This window comes from Tamandua tetradactyla, chromosome 24 (genome assembly GCF_023851605.1).
Source record: "Tamandua tetradactyla isolate mTamTet1 chromosome 24, mTamTet1.pri, whole genome shotgun sequence".
Classification (NCBI taxonomy): Eukaryota; Metazoa; Chordata; class Mammalia; order Pilosa; family Myrmecophagidae; genus Tamandua; species Tamandua tetradactyla.
Genome location: NC_135350.1, coordinates 14601643 through 14627270, shown reverse-complemented (window position 1 = coordinate 14627270; position 25628 = coordinate 14601643). Strand labels below are relative to the sequence as shown.

Here is a 25628-nt window from a genome sequence, read left to right as displayed (position 1 = left end):
ACATATGCTGCCTACTGTTGCTTACTGTTACCTATACCTTTAAAGCATATAAGTAAATATACTGAGGTGCGAGGGTAGTTCAGTGGTAGAATTGTCATTTGCCATGCAGGAGACCCAGGTTCAATCCAGGCCTATGCACTTCCCAAATGAACAAAGAAACCATCAAAAACAAACAAACAAACAAAATATTCAACAAATGGTGCTGCCATAAGGGGATATTCATATGGAAAAAGAATGTAATGTGACCCCCGCCATACAGCATACAAAGAAAAACAAGACTTCAACTATGTAAGTAAATATACTGTAAAGAGACCTGGGGCAGCAACACTCTTCCTGAACAATGGGGAGGTCAAGCCTCCCTCAGTTCCCTAGGCATCTGAGAACCTTGATGTGGCAGCACTCTTCCTGAACAATGGGGCAGAAGGCCTGTCCTCCACAAATTCCAGGGCAAACTTACCCTGTCCATGTGCATGGGTGCATCTGCTCTCCTCGCCTAAAGTTTCTTGGCTCCAGACCTTAGCTTCCATGGTTCTGCTTATGAAGTTGTTTTTCCTTTAATCTGTCTCTTTAAGTCGAGGCTGGCAATGGTTCTGTTCATATAGATCTCACACACAAAAAAAATTTGTCAGTTTGGCAGGCAGCATACAGAGGTCCCAACCATCAGACAATAGGACTTTCCACAGATCCTTTCTGGATAACTCCACTTCCAATCCTGACTCTTACTGACATGGCAGACTGGTTCTCCTATATTGGGTTAAATCCTCACACAGGGTTCTAGCCTCTGGGGTCTCACTTTCTGGAAGCCCAGAATTTTTCATACCATCAAATTTATGGTTTCTTTGTACCCAAGAGTTCAGTTCTCAGCTTATCCCTTTTCTCTTGTACTTTACCCTAAGCTTCAAGGAGAAGACAGGCTGCATTTTCCACATTTAGTGTGGAAATCACCACAGCTAGATATTCAAGCTCATCACTTTCAAATTCTACCTTCCATCCAACATCAGGTCTCAATTTTGCCAAATTCTCTGCCATTTTAAAAGAAGGCTTATCTTCCTTCCAGTTTGCAATGACACATTCATCATTTCTGTCTAATCCCCATTGGAAGTATCTCTAGAGTCTCTTCAATGCATTCATTCTAAGCCTTTCCTTTCAAACGCCTCACAGTTCTTCCAGAATCTTTCCTTTATCCATTTACAAAACCATTCTGGAATTTTTAGTATTTGGGAATCACAGGACCCCACTTCTCTGGTGCCAAAATCTATTTTGGTTTGTTAAAGCTGCTGGAATGCAATATATCAGGCTTTTCCAAAGGGATTTATTAGGTTACAAATTTACAATTTTGAGCACATGAAAATGCCTGAATTAAGGTATCAAGAGGGAGATACCTTCTGTGAGGAAAGGCTACTGGTAGCCAGGTTTCCTCTGTCATATGGCAATATTTGCTGGTTCTTCTCACCTGGATTCTTCTCTCAGCTCCTGTGGGTCCTTCTTGCTCCTCCTGGAGAGTTTTTCTTTAGCTCTTATCTCTCTCTAAAATGTCTCAGACTTTTACCATCTCATAACAGATTCCAGCAAGGGAATTAAGACATACTTTGAATGGGCTGGGTCACTTCTCCATGGAAACAACCTAAGCAAAAAGTCCCACCCACAATAGATCTGCACCCACAGGAATGGATTAAAAGAACATGGCTTTTCTGGGGTACGTAACAGATACAAATCAACACACATGGGGAAATGATTATCACTCTATGCTGAGTCATTCTGTTCAGTCTCATTAAATAGGATTGAAGAAACTGCATTGGACTAAAGTGAATAAATGTGTTCTGGTTCTGGCTCTGCAATAAGTGACTGAGTGACTATGATCACTGGGTTTAATTTCCTTATTCTCCAAATTAGGGAATTGAACAAGATGGTTTTTTAAGGTCCTTTTCACCTTGAGAATATTAGGATTACAATGGCCTTCTACCTCACAATTTAATGGAAGTTTAAACCTTTCTCCGACACTTCCTGGCTCTGTAGCTTTGGGCAAGTTGTTTCATATGTCTGAGCCTCAGTTTCCTAATCTGTAAAATAAGGAAACCTTACAGGACACTTTGTGAAGATACATTGCTAAAATGCATGTAAAAGGATTTGTCCCAGAGAAAATGCTCAATAAACATTAAATATCATTTCATTCTTTTCATTTTATTATTTCTATGGAATCCACCTTAAATCTATTCTAAAGTCTTCTTAAGCTCATTTCGTAAATGTTATTACTACTGTTGTTATTATTATTTTCTAGAGAGAGATTTATTTTCCATCAACCTTATTTTTGTACTCTAGACCAGTCTTCAGGACAAGAAGAACGTTCCATTCTTCATCAGGAAACTTCAGACTAATCTGTGGCTTAGGATGAATTGTGGTAAACCTGGAAACATGAGAAATACATTTTCTCCGAAACTCCTTTTTAGTTCTGCCTTTTCAGCAGGGGTCTGCTCCTCCTTTTCAATCTCTTAGGGATCCCTGTAGAGGGAAAGATAAGGTATGACTTCCCACAGGGGCTCACAGGAAATAGTGCCATTCATGTATGAGACCCCACAGGCCAGCATCCATCATATCAGACCCAATGAATATGCTCTCTTATCTTACATATGATAGCAGTGTAGACGGAGAACAGAGGGGTCTGTGATAGAGCAGTGGTGGTTGTGCAGGTTAACTTCCCATGTCTTGGGGAGAAGCTAATGGTCAGTTCTGGAGTGAGTAATCACCAAAATATGAAAAGCCTGAATCTGATTACAGAAAGTTCCAGGAATAAAGCACCAACAAAAGAACTTGCTACCTGGATAGCAGCAAATGTCAGAACAGCATATTGGCAAGGTTCCCTGTAGGACACGCTTTTGGTTTTCAATCACAACAATAGCCTGAGGTTCTCAAATAACTTTCTCCAGGTTCTTCTTAGATTTCAATGATAGATATCATTTTTCCTTCTGTAGAAGTATTGTTCCATCTGAGAGCCAAGGTCGGTACCACCCAAGTGGATTTCTGCAGCAAAGAATTTGAGGACATTCTCTTTCTTCATTGGTAGGAACCAGGGTTGCAGACATTGTAAAATTTCCATTTAAGTTAAGCCAGGAACCAGAGCCATCTCTATGTGGATGCCTGCCTCGCTATAGGGAAGGTCTTAATTTTTATTCCCAAAAGCTATTTTTATGTCTGTTGAAGGATGTGAAAGCCCAGAAAGAGTGTTGTACTCATCTTTATAATGAAAATAGCCAGAAAAATGACAAGTTCATGAGTTTTCTGGAATCTGTCAAAAGCCTGAGTGTGTAGCACAGCAAACTGGCCCAAAATTCAAGGAGAGGCAGGCCTGCTGGGGCAGGGGAGATGTGGGTGCTGGCTCATAGGGGAACATGCACGTGCACTCAGTTAAGAGTTCAACAGGGTGCTTTGTGATGTGGTAGAGGCCAGCGTTGTAGTGATGTGAGAATGTAAAACCCCTTGGAGCTGTTGAAATGGAGGTGGGGGGTGCCATTTGCACTTTTTTCAAGTTTATCTCCATAAATTCACTAGATGCTCACAGAAAAAGAATGGAGAAAGTTTTAACGAATGTCCCTTGTAGTACAGACCTGGGCAAAGAGAAAGCAGTTGCTGCTGAAGGGACGCTTAATGCCCCACAGACCCTTCTCCCCTATTTCCCACTTAATCTATGCGGGAACAGGCAACCAGCACTGTTAGCCTTGGCAGCACTGGTGAAAATTTGGGGCAGCTATCAGAAGGAAACAGAAAAAAAAAACCTACTCCTGTGTCCAGAACAATAACCAGGGGAAGGGACAGGAGTACTGAGGCACCCACCACCCAAGATCAGAAAGAAGGCAAGGATGGCTTCACCACTCTTATTCAATATTATGCTGAAAGTTCTAGCCAGAGTGATAAAAAAAAGAAATAAAGGTACACAGTTAGGAAAGGAAGAACTAAAATTGTCTTTCATTATAGCTGTCTATGTAAAAAAATACCAAAGAATCTACAAAACAGCTCCTCGAAAATGTAAGTGAGTTTAGCAAAAATAGGGTCAGCATAAAAACAAACAAAAAATTCAATTTTCTTTCTACATGCTAGCAAGGAATAGTCAAACTTCAAAATTTATATATAGATATGTATATTTATACTAGTAGTGGAAATAGTTATAATTCCATCAAAATAGGGGCAGGATCGTATGTCAAATACTATAAAACTCTGATGAAAAAAAAATTGCAGACCTATATAAATGAAGTGATATAACATGTTCCAGGACTGGAAGACTCAGTACTTTTAAGATGCCATTTCTCCCCAATTTACTCTATATATTCAAAATAAAAATCCCAGTAGAGTTTTTTGTAGTTACCACCAAACTGATTACACACACACACACACACATATACTTACATTGAAAGGATTTAGATTAGCCATTCCCTTACTTCAAGATTTACTATAAAGCTACAGTAATCAAGGTAGTGTAGAATTAGAAAAATGATAGGCATACAGGTCAGTTAAAGAAAATAGAAAGGCTGGAAACAGATGCACAGATAGTCAACTGATTTTTGACAAAGGTACCAAGGCAATTCAATGGAGAAGGGATAGTGTCTTCAACAAATGGTGCTGGACCAATGAAACATTCACGTGCAACAAAATGAATCTCCACCTATGACTCATACATTATACTAAAATAAACTCAAAATGGATTATAGATCAAAATGTGAAAGTATAAAACTTCCAGAAGAAAACATAAGAGAAAATCGGCATGACGTAGATTAGACAAAGAGTTCTTAACAATAACACAAAAAGCACATCTACCTGTCTAATCTCAGAACTTCTAAACCTATACATGGGATTCCACCTCTGCTACTATACCTAAATCAAGTATCCCAAATTCAAATGCCTCCAGGGACTGGGAAGTTAAAAAAATCCCGTGTGAGCTGGGCTTTCTATAGCCAAAATGGAGAGAAGTGGCCCTGCCTGAAGGTATTCATATACAAATGGTTTTGGAACATGGAATAGCTCAAATAAAACACATCTGCTTCCCTGTATTCAGGTGAGAGTGGGTCAGAAGAAAACACTCCACAAGATGGCTTAGCATGCTCACCACCTCTGTGGCCTTGACGGAGTCACTTTATCTCGACGTGCTTAGTTCTTCTAAGAATGATGGGGCCATTCTCTCGCTGTGACTCAGTAATGACGATCATGGAGACCCAGGCATTCAGCATGCTAGTTCAGTCATCTCTTCTAACCTGGGTTACTGCTTCCTGAGTGAGGCTAAGGATCCAGCCTGGAAAATAACAGCCTTGGTTCCCCAGGAGCAGCCCATCTCTCCTCTTCCCACTGCTGTATTAATTCATTTTAGTAACTTTTTAAACTACTTCTCAAGTTTAAGTCATACCTGTCAGATATAAAATACAGCATTAGAAAAACACAGATAAGCACAAAGAAGAAATAAACCTTACCTATATTCCTATCTCTGGGTACACACATACTTTTTTATTGGTCTTGGGGGCACTTTCACATATCAGTTATCTGAAATTGTGATCTTTCTGTAAATGCTCTTTTATAATATGCCCATAATTGATATTTTACTTCATATGCTTTTTAAATTTGCATAAAAACTTTTAATTTTAAAAGTTTACAGAAAAAGTGCAAAAATAGTAGAGTCTCCATATACCTTGCACCCAGCTTTCCCTGTGTCTTACTATTATACATTTGTCATGACTAGAGCCAATAAGGATACATTATTCCACCTTTTATTTGGATTTCACTGATTTTTCTCTAATGTCTTCTTTTTCTCTCCTGGGATCTTATCCAAGCTACCACCTGACATTTAGCCTTCATGTCTCCTTAGCTTCCTCTTCATTGTGATATTTTCTTAGACCTTCCGTGTTTTTGATGGCCTTGACAGTTTTGAGGAGTGCTAGTCAGCTACGTTGTAGGATGTCCTTCGATTTGGATTGGTCTGATTTTTTTTCCTTAAGTAGACTGGGGTTATGAGTTTGGAGGAGGAAGACCACAGAGATGAAATCCTATTTTCATCATGTCATATGAGAGACACACACTCTCTTTCGTGACTCATCACTAACAATGGTGGCCTTGAGCACCCAGTTGAAGCAATGCTTTCCAGGTTTCCCCACTGTGATGCTACTCACCCACCCCTTTTATATTCTACTTTTTCACAGCTGTAGAGTAATGCTCTACCTCTTTGAAGGAAGACTATCTATTTAAAGTATTTGGAATTCCTATGTACAGAAGATTTGTCTCTTCTTTCTCATTTATTTACTTATTCAGTCATTTATAACAGTATGGATTCATGAAGAATTCTTGATTTGTTATAATACAATATTATATTATTTATTTTGCTGCTCAAATTATTCCATCTTTGGCCATTAGGAGTTCTTTCAAGTTGGCGCCTGCGTCCCTTTGACATGCCTCCATCTTATGTTTTTAAAGCACTTCTTTACTGGCACTACAAGACGTTCTAGGCTCATCTTGTACATTCCCTCCTCCACTCTAGAATCAGTCACTTTTCCAAAGAGCCCTGGTTTCTCTCATGGGAGAAAAGTATTAGAAACCATGATGTGGGTAGTAGGTGTGTTCATTGTTACTGGGGTGTCATTGTTGATAGGCCCCTTCTTCAGACAGAGCTATGAAATATATATATAGATACAAGCGTATCTATAGTTAGTCCCATACATATTCATTGGTATCGATATTAATCCAAACATGCATTTGTATTGAAGTTTCTGACTCTATCCATTACCAAGTGATTCACTTTACTTCCTCTCATTGCGCACCTGTAACCTCCCTCTCCAACCACAAGAAACCTGGTTCTTACCAGATGGCATCCATTTATTTATTTGTTCAGTTCCAATAATCATGTACAGCACATTCAGAATTATTAACTCATGCCCCTGTGAAGAACAAATGTACCAACTAGAGCACAGTGCCTATAGACAGTTCTTTTTGTTTGTCTTAGCAGTTCCTGATTAAAACACCATGTCCCGAAGTTACTTAGATCGACACCATTTTCTCCCTCTTCATCATCAGTGAGGTTATGTCAAATATCTGTGACACAGAGTCTACATACTGTCCTGAGATCTCTTGAATTCCTGGTTGAATTTTTAAAATTGCATATATTAAGGTTCACTTCTTGCACTGTAAAGTCCTCTGTTTTTAACAAATGCCTAAGATTCATGTATCCACTGTCACAATACCTCTCAGATTAGTTCCTTTACTCTAAAAATTGCTTCCCTTAGTCAAACACACCCTCCTGTCTGAAACTCTGGTGATCACTCATCTGTTTTCTGCCCCCATATTTTGTTTTTTTTCCCTAGAATATCATAGAATGCATCATATAGTGTGAAACCTTTTTAGTCTGGCTTCTTTCACTTGCAAAATGCATTTATAATTCACCTGCATTGGTGAGTGAAACAATAGCTCATTATTTTTATTGTTGAGTAGTATTGAATTGTTTGGATGTACTGCATTTTCTTTATCCATTCACCTATTTTAAGACATCTTGGTATTTTCCAGTTTGGGGCTGGAAGAAAAACTGCTGTAAATATTCACATGTAGGTTTTTGGGTAAACAAAAGTTTTCAGATCACTTGGATAATTGCCTAGGAATGCAATTGCTGAGTTGTATGGTAAGTCTGTTTAACATTTCAGGAAACTCCCAAATTGTCTTCCAAAGTGGTGTATGATTTTGCATTCCTACTACTAATGAATGAGAGTTCCTGTTGCTCTACATCGCTCACCAGCACTTGGTATTGTCAGTATTTTTGGATTTTAGCCATTCTAATAGGTTTATTGTGATATCTCCTTATTGTTTTAATCGGCATTTCCCTAATGACAAATGATATTGAGCATCTTTTCATATACTTATTTGCCATATATATTATCTTCTTTGGTGAAGCATCTCTTCAGATCTTTTGCCCACTTTTAAATTGGGTTGTTTGTTTTCTCATTGTTGAGTTTTAAGAGCTTTTTATACATTCCAGATACAAACCCTTTGCAGAAATGTTATTTGCAAATACTTTCTCCCAGTGCATGACTTGTCTTTTCACTTACACAACAGTATCTTTCATAAAGCCAAAGCTTTCAATTATGATAAAGGCCAATTTCCAATTTTTCAAAAGAAGAATCTCCAACTCTGGCTAAAGATGCAGATTCCCAGGGCTCAACTCCAGAAAGTCTGAATGAGGTCGGGCTGGGTCCTAGAAATCTGCATTCTTTAGTACCCCAGGTGATTCTGATGACCCATGTACCACATTTCAAAAAAATTGAAAAAACTCCCAATCAAATAAATGGCCATAATAATTAATGTCTAACTTGCAAATTTAATTCTAAAAGTGACTTAAGGAAATTCTTAAATAAGATACTCATCATTATTGCATTCAATTATACCTAAGATGTGGTAAACAGACTACCCATTTCCAAAACTTTACTACCTAGGAAGTATGTTTTCCAACAATTAAAGCTAATGAAGTGCATTCAGTAGTTGACTTTCTACAAGCAACAGCACATACAATTCCTTGCCCATCTCCCAGGCTCTTTCCCTACAGACAGGATAGAAGTGTCAGCCATCAAAAATATATATACATTGGATTGTTGCAGTGCCTATTTAAAAATCAAGAGTAAAGCAATGCTACCCAGGTCCTAGCACAGTGCCTAGCACACACTGGTCCTTAATCAGTACATGTGAAGCTGTGTTGAATAGGATGTCGTCTTGAACACATGGTACGCACGTGTGGGGTATGAGTGACAAGATATAAGGATCATCCTGAAGATAAGGTGCTGGAGTGGGATTCAGGAGATGGAATAGTACAGAGAATAAATGTAGCTCTCTGGCTGAATCCAACATTTGCAAAATCTACCAATAATAAATGTTGATGCTTTGAGTCAGATTTTAGGAGTTATCTTTAGAATGTTGGTCAAAACCTCTCCAACAGTACACCCTCTTACGGAAGACAAACCATATCCCCAGTTCCTTAACTCAGAGAGAAATGGAAATTATAACCATCATTTACATCACTCTAGGTATATCTCTTAATTCCATTCTCTGTCTCATATCAGTAGGATCATATTGATGTTAAAATCTTAAACTAGTATTTTCATGCTTTTAGGATTTCTTCCGGATCAATGTTTAAATGGGCTGGAAGCCCCCACTGTGCTGAGGGACACACACACGTCAGTAACAGTGGCTCATGTTAGTGATGATCTTCAACCCAGGCAAGGGAATAATATTGCAAGTGTATGTATACTTAGAACACATTTCCAGGTGAGTCACTGAAAATCAGAGATGTAGGGCAGAGGTTGGCAGGGGCTGGCTGGGCCTTGCCAGCTATGACCCACAGCCCAAATCCAGCCTGCTGTCTGTTTTTGTGTAGCCAATTACATTTCACATGGCTGTATGCACACCCACATAATATCCTTGATTTTGCCTCTATGACTACAAAGCTTAAAATATTTACTCTCTGGCTCTTTAGGAAAAAGTTTGCTGACCCCTGATCTAAGGCAGTGTTAGGGCAGTTTTTGCAAACTGCGGACAATGACACATTAAGTGACCTGTGACATAAATTTGGTGTGACAAATTAAATTTTTGTCATCGAAAGAAATGAAAAGAGGAGAGAAGAGAAAATATATAAATATATAAATATAAATGTAGGTATTGTCTTCTAAAACTTTTGCTTCAGCTGCATATGCATGTGTATGTATATCTGAATGTGATATAAAGCACATTTCTTGCAGGAGGTGACAGGCCCAAATTTTGGAAACCACTGGCATCAAGTAATTTATTTAAAGAAAAAGTCTGCATTAAATTTCTTCATGAAACAATTCTTTTGTGATAAAACTACTTTTAATTGTTAAGTAGATTCAGATAAATGTAAACTGGGTGTTCTTAAACTGAGGCAAATTTCTATTTAAATAATTGTTTATTTTAAGAGTATAAGGCAGTAAAGTTGTTACACTGCTAACGGTGCCAGATTAGTTTCCTTACTTTGATATTGCTCTGTATTGGGCAAGTTGCCTAAACCCACAAATTAACATTTCTTAAAAAAAGACATGACATGGGGAGAAAAGAAAAACTAGGTTGCCAATGTGGGGAAAACACCCTTCCTTATGACACTACAATGTCTTCATAATATACTATTGTATCTGTTTAAGTGAAGCTTAAACTGTTGTAACAAAGAGATTGTGATGGTTTTTCATGTGTCAACTTGGCCAGGTAATGGTGCCTAGTTGTCTGGTCAAGCAAGCACTGGCTACTATGAGGACATTTCGTGGACTTAAATCATCAGTAAGTTGAGTGCATCTATGGCTGATTACATCTACAATCGACTAAGGGGAGTATCTTCTGCAATGAGAGATGTTTAATCCAATCAGTTGAAGGTTTTAAAAGGAGAAGTGATGACTTCAATAGTTAGAAAAAACTTTCATCTCTACTTCAGCCAGCCAGTCTCTCCTGGGGAATTCACTGAAAACCCTCATCAGAGTTGCCAGCTTGCAGCCTGCCCATTGAATTTGGACTCATGCATCCCCACAGTTGCATGAGACTCTTCTATAAAATCTCATATTACAGATATCTCCTGTTAGTTATGTTTCCCTAGAGAATCCTGACTAATACAGAGATCCAATAATTAAATCACTTAACTAACAAATTCATTAGATTGCCTCTACTATAGCAGTCCTGACATGAATGGTCAAGATCAAGGGGATTTCTGGCCCATAGAATCATTCAGGGATCGAGATGCCCTCTCTCTCGTTCCACCAGTCTCGAGGTGGATCATGATGCCATGGTTTAGCATGGTTACTGCTGTAGCAAGGTTTCTACCTGTAGGAAAAGGAATGAAAGCTTGAAGGATGCATTATCAGGGTTTTAAGGTCCAGTCTTAGAAGTAGCTCATGTTACTTCTGCCTGCATTAGTTGGTAAGAACTTAGCTGCACAATCACAAAAAGATGCAAAGGAGGTTAACAATGTAGTATATTCTGTCAGTCATAAGCCCAGCTACAGCTCTGTTCCAATGGAAGAAGGAGAGAAAAGATTTTGGTGAGCCATGGGAAGTCTCTTGGCAACTGCTCTGCAAACTCCAGAGCAGTCTCAGTCATCATGATCATGGCCTCATAATATTTATTGAGTATTTACTATGGATGAGACACTATGTTATCTCATTTATTCCTTATACAAGGCCTAGCCAGAAGTTCTAATGTGATACCAATTGAATAGATGAGAAATATGAGACTTGGGGAAGTTAATTTTCCCAAGATTATGCAGTGTAGCAGGGATTTGATTCCAACCAGCCTGACTCCACAGCCCACTCTCTTAACCAACATATTGTACAACTCCTCAAAAAATTCTACTAGCAGGTGGGTCACGTGGCTCAGCATGCAGAGTTCTCGCCTGCTATGCTGGAGACGGGTTCGATTCCTGGTGCCTGCCCATGCGAACAAACTAACTCTCTACAGCTATGCACAGTTTAATATTGGATTAAGGAACACTTAATAACTAATAACATAATACTAATAACTAAGAACTCAATACTACTACTAATAAGGGACCCTTTCTGAACCCTCTGCGTTTATGAAGATATTAGAGTTGATTTTTATTGCATTTAGAAATAATTACTATCTTAAACTACCTGACTCATGGACTTTTTTGCATGAGTAAATTGCTACATATAATTTTGAATATTATCAAAAATAACTTTTTCGCCTTTTACTTTTGTGAAAGTTATATAGCGTGTTCTCTCTCATATTTTCACTCTGCCTTAAATTTTTTCAGATTACATTATTTTATTGATTGTTTTGCAAAAAATAACATTTTGATTTATCATGTACACATTTTAAATAGTTTTTTTTTGGTGCATGGTCTCGGAATTGAACTTGGGTCTCCCACATGGAAGGCGAGCATTCTACCATTGAACCACCTGTGCATTGCACAAATTTTAGTATTTTTTTTATAGGCAGGGGTCATTGTTTAGAATCTCATAGCATCATAATTCTTTCTTTCCCCACGGGAGTAGATACAGATATTTTTAAGTTCTTAGAGGAATCTGGCAAAACTTTGGCTCTTTGGATACTAATTAAATTAAACGCTATTAGCTTGTCTTCCTATTTATCTCCTCTTGCAACAGGCAGAATAATCACATGGATTTCCAAAGATGGCTTCCTGGAGCACAAGCAGTTTTATAGCTTCTTTCAGGGAAGTTAGGCGCTTAGGGAAAACTTGGAGAATTACAGCTTTTGAAAGAAGAAAATGGAGTTGTATCCTAGAAAACAGTATCAAAGCTGTTGAATTTGATGTTTAAAGCAGGAAGCCTGCAAAGTTTTCCTTGGGTCAAAGTCAAGGCCATAAATTTTGCTGGCGTCTTCATTTATGTCATCCTTTGAGTATACAGGACAGACGCTGCTACCGAAAATACAGTTTTGTTTCTCAAGTTATCAAAAATGTGGACTTTTCCTCCCCTAAGTAAACACATCCTACTTGAGGCACCTGAGCATATCCCATGGCTTCAACCAACCCCTTACTTCACTAATTCTCAACCTTATATCTCCAGGTACTTCTCTCTCCTGAATCCCAGGATCTGTGTCCATTCGTTCACTGCTTATCTTCACTTGGGTGCCTCACCGGAATCTCAGATTCTTTGCACACTAAACTTGTCATCATTGTATGCCCTGTGATGGTGATTCTTGTGTGTCAACTTGGCTAGGTTATCGCCTCCGGTTATTTGACCAAACACTGATTTAGGTGTTGCCGTACAGCTATTTTGAGGATGTGGTTAACATCTATAATCAGCTGACTTTTTGAAAGAGATTATTTCACAAATGTGGGTGGGTCTCATCCAGTCAATTGAAGGCCTTCAAAGCAATAACTGAGGTTTCCTGGAGAAGAAGAAAGGCTGCCTCAAGATTACAGCATAAAAATTCTGAGTTTTCAGTCTGCCATCCTCTCTAGATTTTGAACTTGCAGTCTCCATAATCACTTGAGTTAATTCCTTAAAATAAATAAATAAATCTTATCCTCCTATTGCTTCTGTTTCTCTGGAGAACCTTGTCTGGTATACCTCTGTGCTGGTCTAAATCTGTGGTGGACCCCAGAAAAGCCATGCCCTTTAATCCTCATTAAATATTGCTGGGTGGGAGCATTTTGATTGTTTCCATGAAGATGTGACCCACCCAGTTGTGGGTGGTAACTTTTGATTAGATGATTTCCATGGAGATGTGTCTCCACCCACTGAAGGTGGAGTTGCTTACTGGAATCCTTTAAAAGAGGAAACATCTTGGAGAGAGTCCCCTTTTTGGTAGAGCCACGAGAAAGCCAGTGATGCCGCCAGGTTCACCATGTTCCCTTCCAGCTGAGAGAGAAACGTTGAACATCGTCGGCCTCCTTGAACCAAGGTATCTTTCCCCGGATGCCTTAAATTGGACATTTTACAGACTTGTTTTAATTGGGACATTTTTCTCAACCTTAGAACTGTAAACTAGCAACTTCTTAAATTCCCCCTTTTAAAAGCCATTCTGTTTCTGGCATATTGCACTCTGGCAGCTAGCAAATTAGAACAACCTCCTTACCGCTCCAAGTGACAAATACCACCACAGCCACCACTACCACGACTGAAGTCTGCCTCATGAATTTCAGCCTGGAAAATCCACACCAGCCCTCTCTCATTCTACTCATACAGTTGACTACTAACTTTTAAATGTTCTGTTTCCTTAACATCTCTCACATCCGTCTCTTTCTCCCAGTCCCAGAACCATTTTGTTCGCCTGTCCTCTTCCCCCCGATGGTATTTAATTTATAGCTGAAATCAAATGGGCCCCTAATGTCCCTCACCCAGACAGTGCCCTGCAAAATGTTTGTCTGCTTGTTGGAAGAAAGGAAAAATTAATTACTTAACAGTGCTATTGTGTTAGCATTATGGAACATGTGTTCAATTTAGCTCTTTGGACCCAAAGTAAAGTGATTTTGTTTCTTTCCGTTACTACCCTCTCATTTAAAGTTTTTTTTTTTTTGAAAATTGGATTCATCTGAAATAATTTTCCCTAAATTTTTGACTCTATGAAAGTCAAATTTTAAGTACACCCATTTATTTTCTTTAACCACTTTGATCATTTGTGCTTCTTGAAGAGGCGAACTTTATCTATACAGCGTCCAGTCTTGGGGCTTAGGTGTGGTGTTTCTCTAATGTCCTTCCCCCAGTCAGTTCAGGGATGGAATTAAACCCTAATTGCTATAAGGAATCCACCATATGCAATGAGTTCACTTCTCTATTGTGCATTTCCTAGAGTGGTACTAGCTCTCTACCATTATTGGGAGAATTTTGAACATTGTCACCCAAATTATTTCCTATGTTTTGTGGTTCACATAAAGAAAACCCAGAATGAAAGAGCTTCAGGGTCTCAAAAGAGATCTTCAGAAAAAAAGTTTCTCATAGGCTAATCAGCAATTGTGACACCCTTAAAAATGGGTGAGTTTTAACTTCTCCCTTGCCAGCTTATCCATTCATTGCCTCCTGCCCCAGAAAGCAAAAAAATCCCATTAGCCAGGGATAAGATGCCAGCAAAATACTCTTGCTATCTTCTAAGCCCTCTTTAAACATTCCCTGTAACAACATTTAGACTCAGACTTGGAAATCAAAACACCAAAATCTTTACTTCATTTTACTTCTTTCTGCTTGTGATTAAGCAGGCCTGAAAGGAACAGGCATTCTGGAAAGTCTGTGTTTTCTTTTGCTTCTCTTGGGGAAGAATGGTTAAGAGCTGTGACAGCAGATATGAAAGTAAGTCCAGACCTTTAGAACTGACCTCCTTTAAAAGGCCTTTCCTTGACCCCTGGTCCCCAGGAAAAGGAAGGTTGTTAACAGGAATATTACAAGGTTCCACTGATGAAACGTCTCTCAAACCAAACCATGTACGATGACAACTGGTAGGTGGAAAAATTTCCCCCAAATCAGGACTGGCTATTCGCCCTCCACATTACTTCACTGGATGCCAAAAGGTTATCTGTGAGGAACTAGGAAAGGAAGTGTATTTGAAAACATCACTGGAACTTGTATACAACATCTTAAGGTGTTTGATCCTTTTATGAACTGTTGACAGCTTTTGGCCATTGAAGTCTATGTGAGAGTTACCAGCGAAGGGATAGGAGGAAGCAGAGCCAGAGTGCCTGACCAAAGAACCCCTAAGAGTTGGTTAGATCACAGACTTGAGATATCCAGGGAGAGAGAATAAGCCAGAATTCCATGGAAAGCTTGGGCATCTATCTGTATTCGCATTTCAATAGGACCTATCTTGGCCATCCAACTGTTTCTTTTTGAGGCCAGTGTCCTTTTCACTTCCAGGATCCTTTTCATTCAAGGATCTGTGAGAGTGGTAATTAAGTCTTAAAGCACTCAGAGAAGTATGTAGTTGCAAAGGATTATTAATAACCACTACAGTGCACTAAATCAGTCAATGTGCTTAATCAGACCAGTGCCCAGCAAATTCATTTGAGCTTCTCAACAGTCATGAGAGTTGCTTAACCGGGAGAGTAATTCTCCTTAATTGGGACATATTCAGTGCTACTCTGGCCAGAGTGTCTTTCCTCAGCTCCTGCTGGGTTGTCTTTCCGCACTTCATAATGTTCTGAGCATTTCCTTGCATTGTACCTGATCCCGCTGCTCTCCTAAGCCTCTCCATGCTGGTTGTGTTCTGGGCTGTGGCTTCTGCCTGAGACTCTGGTATGAACAAGGCGTGACCTAGAGGCCCTTAGCTTCCAAGTGATTATGTCGTATACATGCTTACTGACCCTCGCATATGGTGGTGACCTAAAAATCAATGGTAATACAAAGTTATCCTGGTTAGTGTGGAGATAAGAATCTTTTAACAACCCTTCTCATCCATCACTCCTACTCTGAATCCTGGTCTCTTTCCTTCCTCATTGCTCCCTTTTTATAGCTCCCTCTTTATAGTCCAACACAGGCTTTGGACTGTAGCTCAGCTCCTGGCTCAAACTCTATTTAACACACAATTCTTCCCCATACCTCTCCTCTTAGCTCCTTCTAAATATTGACCTTGTGCCACCATGATTGTCTGGGCCGTATGTCCATTAGTGACTCACTTTATGTGAACTTCCCATGGGCTCTGTTGTAAACACTTACCTCCTTTCCGCCGGTGTCCCCTGTCTCTATTTTCATCACAAAGTGCCCTTCCAACAGCCGGGGCACTTGTTCGTTGCAGGTACCCTGCAACTGTATCATTGCAAGATGATTCCATTTTTGCTGAAATTCCTACAATCATATAAAGATTAGTAGTTTAAAAGTCTTATCATAATAGTCATTCTGGTGTTATAGACAGGCAGACAACAGTTAAGAGTTAATATACAATTTTTCTGGGGAATTAGAAACCATCAGACATTCACAATTTGGACAACAGAGTCACGAATCCTACATTTTCTTGCCGTGTTTTAACAAGCTGACCACATTCAACAAGCATAGGGTTTCTTAGAAAAGCCTGATTTCTTTTCAAAACAATCTGTTTAAAAAAAAAAAAAACAACCAATGATCTCTTTGGCTTCATTCAATAGACCTCAAATTATGTTTTTTAAACATTTGACTCATATTCATATTAAATTGCTTGATTATTTCTTTTCAGTTAGTAAGGAGTCTCTGGGCTTTGAAGTACTGTTTTTGGTTTTTGTGTTCTCCTCAAGGGTATGACAAAATATCCCATTGTCTTGAGAATTGGGGATAAACTGTATGAGAAAATCAGAACAAGTAGAACTTAGGGACATGATTTCTAAATAACAATTCCCATGTGAATGCTCCTATAGCATTTCTCTTTTACTAATGTTTTTGTTTGTCTTCTGGACTAAGCCAAAAATGAAATAGTAGATCCAGATGTGAAATACACCATATATATATATTCAAAAAGCTCTAGAATCTGAACATTTCTGTAAAGACCCCAGACAAGAAAAGGAAAAGAGGAAGGATAGGTAATTTACTGCTTGTGTTGAGTTATATACCCTAGAAAAAAAACATATTCTTAATCTTATTCCATTCCTGTGGGTGTGAACCCATTATAAATAGGACCTCAAGTGAATCACGTTGGGTGTTAATCCAAATTACTGGAGTCTGTATAAGCAAAATTGAATTCAGACAGAGAGAGAAAGCCATGTGGAGGAGCAGACGTTTGAAGTCATTGGAACCTAGAAGAGAGAGGAAAAGATGCCTTCCTGTGCATCGCCATATGACAGACAAGCCTTGATCCCAAGGATCGACAGCAGCCAGCCTCAGAATGTGACCGTCTTCAGGGAGAAAGCATCACGTTGCTAACCTCCATTTTACACTTCTCCTGGCCTCAAAAGCGTCAGTCAATAAATTCTTGTTGTTTATGTCAACCCATTTCATGGTATTTGTTTTAGCAGCTTGAAAACTAAGACATTGCCAAACCCCATCCTCATGTTTCTAACAATCAAACAGCTTCCTTATGAAAATACATCTCCTCCACGACATGTAATAGCCTTTGGCAGAGTTTCAGTTTTAAGTTATTGCATTGCAGATCTTAATTTCTATGATTGAAGAGGCAGCACGCCATGGAGAAAAAGCAAGAACTTTGGTGGTTTGAGTTCAGATCAAACATTAGCTGTCGATCTTAAACTAGTTATTTTCCCTCCCTGACTTTCAGAGTCACCATAAAGCAGAAACTACAACATCTACTTGACAGGCCCATCAACAGTATTAAAGGAGACTGAGAATATTACACATGGTGCTGGACCCATCTAGCGTGTCCATAGCCCATGAGCAGGTGAGAAGTCTCCTCTAGTCCACCCATTCCTAGAGAGCACCCACAAAGCTACTGTCGCTACTGCCTCTGTTCACGTATGCAATGGCTCCCCCTACTGGCGAGGCAGCTGACCCAAAGGCAGGCAGTTCTGGCAGTTGACAGATTCAGCAGGGCTTGTCTCAGTAGCATACCAATCTATAGACTTATATAATACTCTGTACTCCATGGATATTTAATTTTTTTAAATGTTAGCTGACTGACTAGACCTCGTTGGATGAGGTGGGTAACCAATGCAAAATAGCCTCCTACTATATTGCAGACTCCATAGAGGCAGGAACCATATGTGTTTCACTCATTATTCTATCCCCAGAACTTTATGGTAGACAGTCAATAAATATTTTATTGAATGAATTCAGCCACACCAAAAAAAAAAAAAAGGTGTGACTTGATATTTTACAGGTTTTCTCTGTGAAAGAATTAAGAATTCTGTGGAAAATTCACTCTCCATCCTTTCGCAGGGTCAGAGGAGACTGTTAATGGCTCTGCTGTTCCCAAAGTGACTGTAATTTTTTTTCCATCCAGTGTCATTGAGTAAAACTGGATTTCTAATTTTCACTCTGAGGAAAGACATGGATTACAAACACTCTGTTTTTTAGCCTTACTTTCTGACTCTTGTTCAGTAGGGGCAAGAGCAGTAAAAGTAGACTTCAGCTCAAACGAATTCTATACTACTCATCATCGGAGAGCATTTGTTGAAATGAAGGCATCAGTTGTGAGGAATACTGGTGGCACTTTGGCTACCGAGTGGCCAGAAGTGTTCTCTCTCCTGCACAAGGGACCCATGTCAGCAGGCATTGACAAGAACCAATATCTTTCAAATGTTCCTACACTACCACCAACCAGGATGGGTGTAACTGAGTCAGAGGCCAGAAGAGTGGAGGAAAAGGAAGGAAGCAGGGTGTGTTAATCACATGACTAAAGTCATAGGGCATATGGTTCTTAAGCAGGAAAAACTGTGAATGCAAAATATGAGCACTGGTGGCATCTGGAGCATTCAGGAGGGCTGGGAATTAAAAACTCTATAAGCATGGCAAAAGGAAAGGGAGGTTTTGATGCAGAGCAGATTTTCAACTGTAGCATGGTTGCCATTTCTTGTGTTTGCCAAAAGAATATTTAAAGAAAAAATAAGAGGGTGTTTTTTGCTTAGGGGTAACCAGCAAGGGGAAGAATCCTAGGTGTTTTCATATTGAAGAACATGCCAATTAAGAGTCTCTGAGTGAACCAATGATTCCAGTAAGTAGCCAGGAAATGCTACGTGACCATTACAACTACTGGACCTCCAACAGATGATTGACGATGACAAGGGCAGTGAATGCAGTTGAGGAGTCTGGGAGATGGCACCCACCTGCCGAAATGAGGCTGCTGGGTGGGATTCCTTAACCAGTGGGTTCTCCTCATTCTGGGTCTCACTCAGTCTTTACAGCCCAGAGCAGGAACAGCTTGTCCCCTAGAGTCAATCATCTCTTCAGGGAAAGAAGGAAGAAGCTCAGATTCCACCTTGAAAAGCACCCTGGACAGCAGAACTCGCTTCTGGGGCTTGCTTCACATCTGCCTGAGCAGAAGTGTTTTAGGTCATGTGAACGAGGGCAAAGAGTACATCACTGAGATTCGGAGGGCCTGGGTTTTACTGCAGCTCATTTACAACCAACTTTATCCAGCTTTTTGCAACTTGGTTCCTGCTCTGAGCATGAAACCAGATCATTTCTATGGACACTTGTATTTTAAATCTCTGTGATTCACAGCAAGGAGATAGGCTAAATTCCATTCTTGTTTCTCTGTAGAACTTTGGGCGAGTTTTTATTCCACCCAGTGCCTCTGTTTCCCCATCTGTAAAATTAAGTTAATTCTACTCTTTTTTTAATGATATTTTAAGAATTTACAGATGAAATGTGCTATACAGATGTTAGCTATTATCAAAATTTTAAGTGCAATTACAACCAGTTAACATCCCAACATCATACTTTAGATTGCAAATGAGACCCTGGTAGTTTTCATTTAGTAAATGTTGTTTGTTTTTATCTTGCTACGGTTTTGACCTGGACTCTCCTTCATTTTGATCAGTTTGAACTGGTGTTCTTGTTCCCTCCACATCCTCCGTAAACTCTCCCTGTTATGTCTGTCTTCTAAGAAGGAGCTTCTGGAGCAGTGGTTTTGGTCAGGACCAGGTATTCCAGAGATCAGCTTCTAGCCTTGACCCTTTTATTAGCAAACTATGTGATCTCGAGCACATCACATCATCTCTTTGAGTTTTTGTGCCCTGTTCTTCAAAAGATAAGGAGGTTAAATTATAGGGCTGATCAAGGAGGCAATGCCACAAGCTTGGGCCTCGAGGCTCTTGGTCTCAGCCTGCAGGATTTTAGCCACATCAGAAGGAAGGAAAGAGGGTGGGAGCGTGGGAAGGGAGGGAAGGAGAGAGGGAAGGAGAAAGGGAGAGAAGGAGACAGGGAATGAAGAAGGGAAGAAGGAAAGAATAAAACAGTAGGGAAGTTAAGTCAGACCATTTCCAATGTACCTTCCAGCACTAGAGTATAATTTTAGAAAAGTGTCAGAATGCTTGAGGCAACAGAGAAAAAGATGAAGCACAAATAATGTATATGGAGAGCTTAATCTTATAAACCCCTCAGGGTTAAATTTACAATAATCAAAATGATGGTGCTTAGCCTAACCAACCCTGCAATCATATGTTCAGTGTTAAAGCTTTACTTCATAAAATACTACCAGTATGCTGCAGTGATCATTATATTGGTGTAAATCAATCCTCAACTATGAGATCCCAGCACTTTTCTTACTGTGGATATACACGTCCTCTTGCAGTTTGGATTCAGGTTTACTTGTATTTAAGCAAATAAGTTGCACTTTAAACTGAAAACAACCTTGTTTATCTTTCAATGTCTGTGGTGGAGAGTAGCTCTAGTTGGTTTTCTCCCCCAGAAGCCATCTTCCCCGATCTTAGAGTCAGTCTGTGCTCCAGCCACTCACTGGATTTTGTGTCTTCCACAACTTGGGTCATGGACCTTGGCGGTTTCCTTTGGGTTTTCTAGAGTTGTCCTTTCTAGTGAGGCAGAAAGGCCTCTCTTCCCAACCTACATTTGTAGCTGTAGATTGGAGTTTTTGCATGTGTCTTTCCTCCCTCGCCATTAGACTAAGTGTCCTTATATAGTCTCTCTACTTTCTGGAGTTGCTGGACTACTCCCCCCAAATTTGTGTCCCTACTTTCCTAGCAGTAGAGAGCTGGGGCTGCTCTGGGTGGTATCTGAGCCTTCATACAGAATGTTCTGCTTACTCTTCTCTCCAAGGTTGATCAAAAATTCTTCATGATGCTAGATCAGAATTTTCAGAAGCATCACCCAGTGTTGCTTGCTGCTTCTTCCTCTTTCGTCTTGCTTCCCTCCTACAATACCACCAGGAAAAGGCCCTATTACTTCTTGATCAAGTGTCAAGTTCTACATGCCAGACAACATACCCAACTTCTGAGTTTCACTTTGCTAGTTCTATCTAGTAACTCAGTGATTTGCTTGACATTTTTTTCTTGCTGGCTCTCCTTTTTTGGGAAAAATCAAGACACTGAAGAAGATCTCTTGTGGAGGAAGAAATTCTTGTGGAGGAAGAAATTCTTGTGGAGGAAGAGATTTATTTGGTTCATGATTAAAAATATCCATCTCTTAAAACACAGCCCTCAAAAACTGAAATCACAGTGTTTTGTAGCATTGATCTAAGTCTGCCATTTGATTGCACCACCTCAAGAGAAAATACCTGAGATTAGGGAAGGTTGTCAAACTGTTGAAATCATTAAAATTGATTTTCATTAAATTTAACTGAACTGGAATATAGAATAATGGCAGTTGGAAGAAGGTAGTAATTGTTTTGATTGCAAGTGACAGAGAGTCTAAACTAAAGGGCTGAACAAAGAAGTTGTCTTTATAGTTTTCCACAACAAAGTCACAGAAAGCCAGCGGTGGAGCTGACCTCAGTACCAACCAGAAGCAAGGATGTGAAAACCATCAGAAATCCGTTTTCTCCTCCCCTTCTCTCATCTTGACTTCTGCCTCTGTCCTGGCATCTTGTTCACCAGCCCTCCCACATAGTAAGGGGCCGCGAGGACAGGCAGCTCTAGAGCTACATCCATATGGCTAGGGGGAAAGATTGTTTGTTATCCCTGCCAGCTTCTGTGGAAAAAATCCCAGAGAAAAGCCAGGATTAGCCCACCTGAGTCACATGCTGGCCACTGCCTCCTCCCAATGGTCAGTCATGTAGATGGAGTGCTATGATTGACCGTCTCACCAGAATTGCGTGACAGGGGTCTTGTGGTTGTTGGAGCAGTGAGGAGAGAAAAGCTGCTTGCCAAAGCAAAGGTGGGGGCACATGCTGTTATCAAAAGAATGAGGAAACTCTTCTTCAACCTCAAATAACAAATACCCACTGTAAAGGACTATCTGTAGTGTTTCTCTGTAGCTGGCATTTAATTTCCAGCTAAATTTTACATCTAAAATGCATACTCAGTATGTTTAGTTTCCACTGTGGCAAAAGTATAAAGGAGCCAACATGGTAGCTGGCATTTATTGGACATTTGTCCACATTTACCTTATGTGGAGAGAGATGGCTATTGGCTAGCAGTGGGAATGGTTTAGCTAATAAAACTCTCAGAGTCTTGAGTTCCAAAACAGAACAGAAATATAAGTGAATCATTTAGAAAATGTAAACTGAAGTATTAAAATTGCATCATAATAAAAATCCCCTTGCTAACACTGGTCTTTCTTCAGTATTGTCAGATTTATTCCTTACTTATCCTTTGTGTGGCATAACTGAAAATCAAATATTTCTAGCAAATAATTATGCTTACAAGTTGCATTTGCTGTATAGTTTTTTACTTGACAAGATTATTTCTTAACTTATGAACTTCAATCTTCTCAAGTGAGTTTTGTATGATTTATTCAATTTTGTCAATTAAGTTAAAATGATGGATATTTTGGGTTAGTGATTCTAAAAGTTTTGCATTTCATATCAAAGATTCAGACTCACTATTAGAATATTTAGAGCCAGGGAGAAATGGGTTTTAAGATGTCTCTACCACTTATTAGTTCTGTGACCTTGGGCAATATTGCTAAATTCTCATCTATCATATGTAAATAAGTATCTCTCGAGGCAGAGAGGACTCAGTAGCGTAGTACAGGAATGGTGTCTGGCATATGTTAGGTCTCAATGAATTAATTAGTTTCTCCCTTCTTTCTCTTAATCAGTAAAAGAAAACCTTTAAAAAAAAGTTATGTTTGGGAAAACTATTCATTTTCATCAGCACTTAGCCAAAATTCGAGCTAATGCACAAGGACATCATCTCATTTTTTTTTCATGAAAACAGTGAGTAAATTACAGTCTTAAGAAGTATACTGACACTCTTTAGGAGTGCACCGAAATTGCTCAAAATAAATCTGTAAAATTAACAAGGAAAAATTAATAATGAGCTGAGATACAATATCTACAATTTTTGAAAACATTATAAGTATAGGCAAAATAGGTGCTGTTTATTGATATTACTGTGATGATAATACTGCTAAAAGGAAAAACAGTCAAGTAGAAACAAGGCGAAGCAGGTTTCAAGCTGTAAACTATCCCAGTTCCGTAGGCAGGGAAACAGAAAGGAGAAACATAAATGATGTGAAAAACAGAAATGGGCTTTTCCCCCCTATTTATTATAATTGCTCAGGCTAACCTCCAGAGTCCGTCTCTGCCAAAATGATTCCGGTGGTGATAAAACATCCTGGGAGGTGCCTGACCGGCTCGCAGTTGAGGCTGTTGGATTGACAGATGGAGACAGCCCTGAAGGGTACAGAAGAGCCAGGTCTGGGCTGAAGACAAAGGTTCAGGCATCATCAGCTACAGTGGCCAGTGGAAGCCACTGCTGAGCCCAATTGCTGCAAATGCATCATGGCTTACAGTTCAGCAGCCATAACACTGAAGACAAATGCTTCCTGCCCAGGGCCCCAGGCTGGAGCAGGTCTCTGTGTCTGCACAGTAGATTGTAAGCATATCTTTTCAGATCCTGAAGGACAGGAAAAAATAGGGAGCAGCAGTTGACACCTTGCCCTCTAGCCTGAAGTCAAACAATACTTCCAGAGAGAGGCATGACATCCTGGGTCAGAACGGCAAGAAAGGGTAAGAGTCCCTTAAAATTTGGCAAGATATGAAATATGGGAAGTCAGTTTGCAGTAATTATGGAAATTAGGTTGGGAAAATGGAGCAGGGAAGAAGTATAGAAAATAGGGTAGTGTCACTTCCCCCAGAAAGAAGTGACAGCTCCTCCCTTTCGCTTATTTATTCTGCTTGCCCATCACTTATGTTTCATCATTTGTGGCCAATGAATGAGCAGAGATTTCATGAGAATAGATCCATCCTCACTTTTTAGTGGCAAGTTACTTGAAGCAGTTAATATGTTAATATGCCCTTTAAGACACATTCCAGACCCCCTACATCACTCTGATAATAACACACCTGTCGGCGTGACTCACACAGCATGCACGCTCCTGGTCCGTCACAGGCTGCTCTTCAAACAGCCTCCCTGGCCATCTGCCTTTGTGCTGATATCGTTGTGTCATAAAACACTGCAGTGTCTCCAGCTCCTGCCCCCCTGCTCCCCACCTTCACCCGGTCGCACCCCCTCTTCTGGCCTGGCACCCTGTCAAACCTCTGGAGACCTTCCCAGCTCCCAGGACCATCTGGCAGGTGTTCCGTCTTCACGCCGTTGGCCCAACCTGTGTCCGAGGAGCCAGAGAGGGCGAGGGCCCAGCCTGAGTCAGCGCTGCTCCCCTCCCCCCGCCCCCCCCCCCCCTTCTGTGCCCTGCTCAGAAGTTTTATTATGTGGGAATGGTATGGCTCAGGGGGGTGGGAAGGGGATGGTAAAGGGCGCCTCAGGGTCTTGGGGCTGGGCTTGGGCGTCTCTCCGCCTTGGCAGCATTCCAGCCCTGCAGGGTAATGGCCGGATATTATTAGCGGTTGCAGGAGGCCGTGTGAAGGGGCAATAAATGAAACTAGAGGCTCCGTCCAGCTCCTGACGAACAAGTGTGGTCCCGTGGGTAGCAGCTCTCTCACACACGTCGGGCGCAGCAGAGAAAGCCAAAAATAAACTTGCTTTTGGTAAACCATAGATCCATTCGCTCAGAGTAGAGGCCACATTGTGGGAAGGAAATGTTGCAGGTGCTGGGGAAAGAGATAAAGAAACCAATTTAACGCAAGTTTAAATCTATTATAATAGCACAAATCCTGTCGGCTAAACCAGTTTTAATTACCTGCTATTGGATTATAAATCTCTTAGTGAGATAACTAGTTTCGAGGTACTACTTTTGGTATTATCGCCAATACTTGATAAAATCGCTAACTCGGTTAAGGAAAATCAGAAAAGTTGCTGAGAACCACATTTTACCTGATGCCCTTTGGTTTGGATGTATCCATATACCTGTCCAGGACTCATGTGTGCGCCTTCCAAGAAGCTGTCCTTAACCAAACGCACTTATTGGATTTTATAAAAGGGAGAATGTCTGATCCATTATGTATTATTCTTAGGCACCTTCGAATGACAATGATGTAAAATATGATTATGTGAATTTCTTATGTACTAGACTATTCTGTCATAGTTGTTGACAGTATTGTTGTTTTAATCCTTATTATGACATAGAGATTTCAGTACTAGTTTTCATAACCTTGTTTGTTCTGTAAGGAATCCTTTTACTCAGAATTAAAGTATAAAAAATGCTAGAAGTATATTCTGAAGATTGACAGTAGTTAATTTTGGATTGAGCTACAGATCATGGGTGATT

General features: G+C 40.0%; 1 protein-coding gene across 3 annotated transcripts; it reads right to left on the bottom strand.

Annotated features, from left to right (window-relative positions):
- Positions 1 to 364: 364 nt before the first annotated feature.
- Positions 365 to 24647, bottom strand: LOC143668049 (uncharacterized). 3 transcript variants are annotated; one of them, XR_013168263.1, is made up of 6 exons: positions 24307 to 24647; positions 23528 to 23857; positions 16137 to 16265; positions 15645 to 15803; positions 5096 to 5278; positions 365 to 2499 (listed from the first exon to the last, which is right to left on the bottom strand). XR_013168263.1 is itself a non-coding variant. In XM_077142589.1 (6 exons), the coding sequence occupies exons 2-5, from the start codon at positions 23763 to 23765 to the stop codon at positions 15777 to 15779; spliced, it is 306 nt and encodes a 101-aa protein (XP_076998704.1). In that variant the 5' UTR covers positions 23766 to 23857; positions 24307 to 24647; the 3' UTR covers positions 4183 to 5278; positions 15645 to 15776. The 3 variants fall into 3 exon arrangements, 1 of the variants encoding a protein (XP_076998704.1); XR_013168264.1 differs by lacking the exon at positions 365 to 2499 and adding an exon at positions 19166 to 19281 and having other exon boundaries at positions 4183 to 5278; XM_077142589.1 differs by lacking the exon at positions 365 to 2499 and having other exon boundaries at positions 4183 to 5278; positions 23528 to 23663; positions 23752 to 23857.
- Between the last annotated feature and the right edge of the window lie 981 nt (positions 24648 to 25628).

What these genes read in the sequence shown, in the direction of transcription:
- LOC143668049 (XM_077142589.1), bottom strand. An exon ending in GGCAGAGACGGACTCTGGAG is followed by an intron (nt 16,266 to 23,527) that starts GTTAGCCTGAGC and finishes ATATGATTGTAG; the next exon opens with GAATTTCAGCAAAAATGGAA. An exon ending in GGGACACCGGCGGAAAGGAG is followed by an intron (nt 15,804 to 16,136) that starts GTAAGTGTTTAC and finishes ATTGATTTTTAG; the next exon opens with GTCACCACCATATGCGAGGG.